Genomic DNA, 2695 nt, shown 5'->3' with positions numbered 1-2695 from the left:
TTAATAAAACTGTTAATAAACTAAAAGTAAAAGAACAAAAATAAATTAACTGATAATGAAACTGAATAAGATGATATTTAAGTATATCACGATAACCTAGATCTTTTGATTTATTTAACGGTATTAACGGGTGATGCGGAAGTTATCGGACAAATCCTAATTTCATTATTTGAGCATAATAATTAGTTTTTGTCGTTTTATGCGTAGACATAAACGTTCTATAAAATAAAAACTTTATTATTTGAAACACAATTATTTAAAATGAGGTTAAATGCAGCTGAACGAGAATCTTTTCGAAAGCGACTGAAAATGTTTTTTGTAAATAAACCTAATATTGAAAAAAAAAATCGTAAATCATTTTGAAAAGGAAGGAATTGCTCGAAGTACAATATATGATAACCTAAAAAGACTTGAAACTGTTCAATCGTTTTCTGATAGGAAGCACCCTGGTCGTCTGACATCCTGGACTAGAGAAAAGAAAGCCGAATTAGCGAGACTTGTCAAAAATCGAAAAGGGGTCAGTCAGAGAAAATGGGTATTAAATTCGGTGTAAATCAATCGACAATTGGTCGTCAGTTAAAAAAAATGAATATTAAATATAGAAAACGTGAAAAGATTCCTAAATACACTATAGAACAACAAATAAGGCCAAAGAAAAGAAGCAGGAAACTAGTTAACCAACTCTATAACAAAAAATCGCTTCTAGTCATCGATGACGAAAAATACTTTTGTTTTGCAAGAGACAACATGCCTGGAAATTCTGGATACTACACAAACAACAAAAAGACATGCCCAGAAAGTGTTCTTTTTATAGGAAAAGAGAAATTTCCAAAAAAATTATTAATGTGGAAAGCCATATCTGACCGTTGTATGTCCGTTGTATTGGTTCGCACTTCCAAGGCTGTAGCGATCAATTCATCAATCTATATTAATGAATGTTTAGAAAAACGACTTCTTCCATTTATTCACAAGTATCATGGAGACTTTAACTATTTATTTTGGCCAGATTTAGCAAGTTCTCATTATTCTAAAGATTCTCTAAATTGGATGGACCAAAATGTCTATTACGTTGATAAAGAATCCAATCCCCCAAATGTGCCTCAAGCACGATCAATTGAAAATTTTTGGGGACATTTGGCACAGAAGGTTTACGAGGGAGATTGGCAAGCTTCAACAGAGCAAGTTTTGATTGATCGCATTAAACTAAACCTACAAGAAATTGATTTAACTTTTTACAGTCGCATATGAAAGGCGTCAGAGCAAAATTGAGATCAATTGCAGATGGTGGTGTTTTTTCATATAAAAAATAATATATTTTTATTAAAAGATAAATGCTTTATTTAAAAAAAATATAATATTAGCTTGTTTTTTTATTTATAAATAAGTTATTGACGTTTTTATTTTGTCCGATAACTTCCGCATCACCTGTTACACATATGATACAGCAAGATACGTTTTGTATTATGAAAAAATAATACAAAATTATAAAGTAAAAAAATATGACAATAGAATACTTGTTTGAACCTGGCTTTTAGGTTAGGTATGGTCAATGTAACTTAAGTAATTATAAAAGTGTTTAAAAAAAACTGCAACATTGAAAACTGTGACTTATAGTATTTTACATAATATAATTGTTTGATATTTTACTATTTTTTGAAATTAATACTTAAACTATGTTTAACAATAGAGCAATTAAACTTACTTAAACAAACAAGTGTTAGAGATAATAGAAAACAGTATTTAGCTGTATTAATTACATTCCACTTTATAAATTATATTATATAAACAGGTACGGAAAGCTCAATACCTTTTTTTAGGTATGAGGTAAAGTTATTATTAATAAATAAATAAATAAAACATGCGCAGTAATTGTGAAAACTGAGATCCAACAAAAATTATAAAATGATTTCTAAAATTTTTATTTGGCTGAAGTTTCCGGACAATCCACGTTGGAATAAAAAGTGTTATTCACATGATCGCAATTGAACTGCCTTATACAGTCAATGTTCTTAATTAACCTTTCATATTTCAACAACAGTAAACTTTGCTCGGAATATAAATATCCTCATTTTCTGAACCACACCTTAAAGTGGGGTAATACGATGTACAACTGATTGTGATCTCTTCAAAACTTTTTCTATTACATCGTAATAGAATTGGTTCACATTGCTTATTCGAAAAACAGTTTTTTTTCCAAAAGATGTTACTTTTTTTTAATTTATCATTCATAAGATCATGCTTTTCTTTAAAAGATCGAAAAATATTTTTAAAACTCGTTATAAAAATCCTTTATCGCGATCTTTGAATTTCGAGTGACCAACTAATAAATTTTAACTTTATATTATAATCGAATTTGACGTCATTTATCAACGTCTAATTTTAAATAAGAATCAATTTTGAGTTACTTTTTGAATATATTTATTGCTATTTTGTAATGTTAAATATATTAAATAATGCTAAATATATTTGTAATTATTTTGTAATTTTGTAATATCAAATAAGTTATTAGAGAAAAATTCTTTTTTAGTTTTTTAAAGTTATTTTTAAGTTTTTTTTTATGACTCTTTCTAGAAAGAGTAACTGAACTGAGAATTCTCAGTTAATTTTTTTTAAGAAATAGAATATATAGACGATTTTAGATATTTTTACGTCAGGTAAAAATTTCTAAAATCATTTTTTTCGGTTTTTTTTTATG

At 27.3% G+C, this 2695-nt stretch overlaps 1 protein-coding gene across 1 annotated transcript; it reads left to right on the top strand.

The window, feature by feature from the left end:
* Positions 1-531: 531 nt before the first annotated feature.
* LOC136083205 (uncharacterized) lies at positions 532-1248 on the top strand. The gene has a single exon (XM_065802610.1). It carries the CDS (start codon positions 532-534, stop codon positions 1246-1248), a length of 717 nt encoding a protein of 238 aa, XP_065658682.1.
* Positions 1249-2695: the final 1447 nt, after the last annotated feature.

The sequence above is a fragment of the Hydra vulgaris genome, chromosome 08 (genome assembly GCF_038396675.1).
Source record: "Hydra vulgaris chromosome 08, alternate assembly HydraT2T_AEP".
Lineage (NCBI taxonomy): Eukaryota > Metazoa > Cnidaria > Hydrozoa > Anthoathecata > Hydridae > Hydra > Hydra vulgaris.
Note: the sequence above shows the minus strand (reverse complement) of the source record. Positions and strands in the feature narration are given on the sequence as shown.

What these genes read in the sequence shown, in the direction of transcription:
- LOC136083205 (XM_065802610.1), top strand. Translation starts at nt 532, where the DNA reads ATGGGTATTAAATTCGGTGTAAATCAATCGACAATTGGTCGTCAGTTA.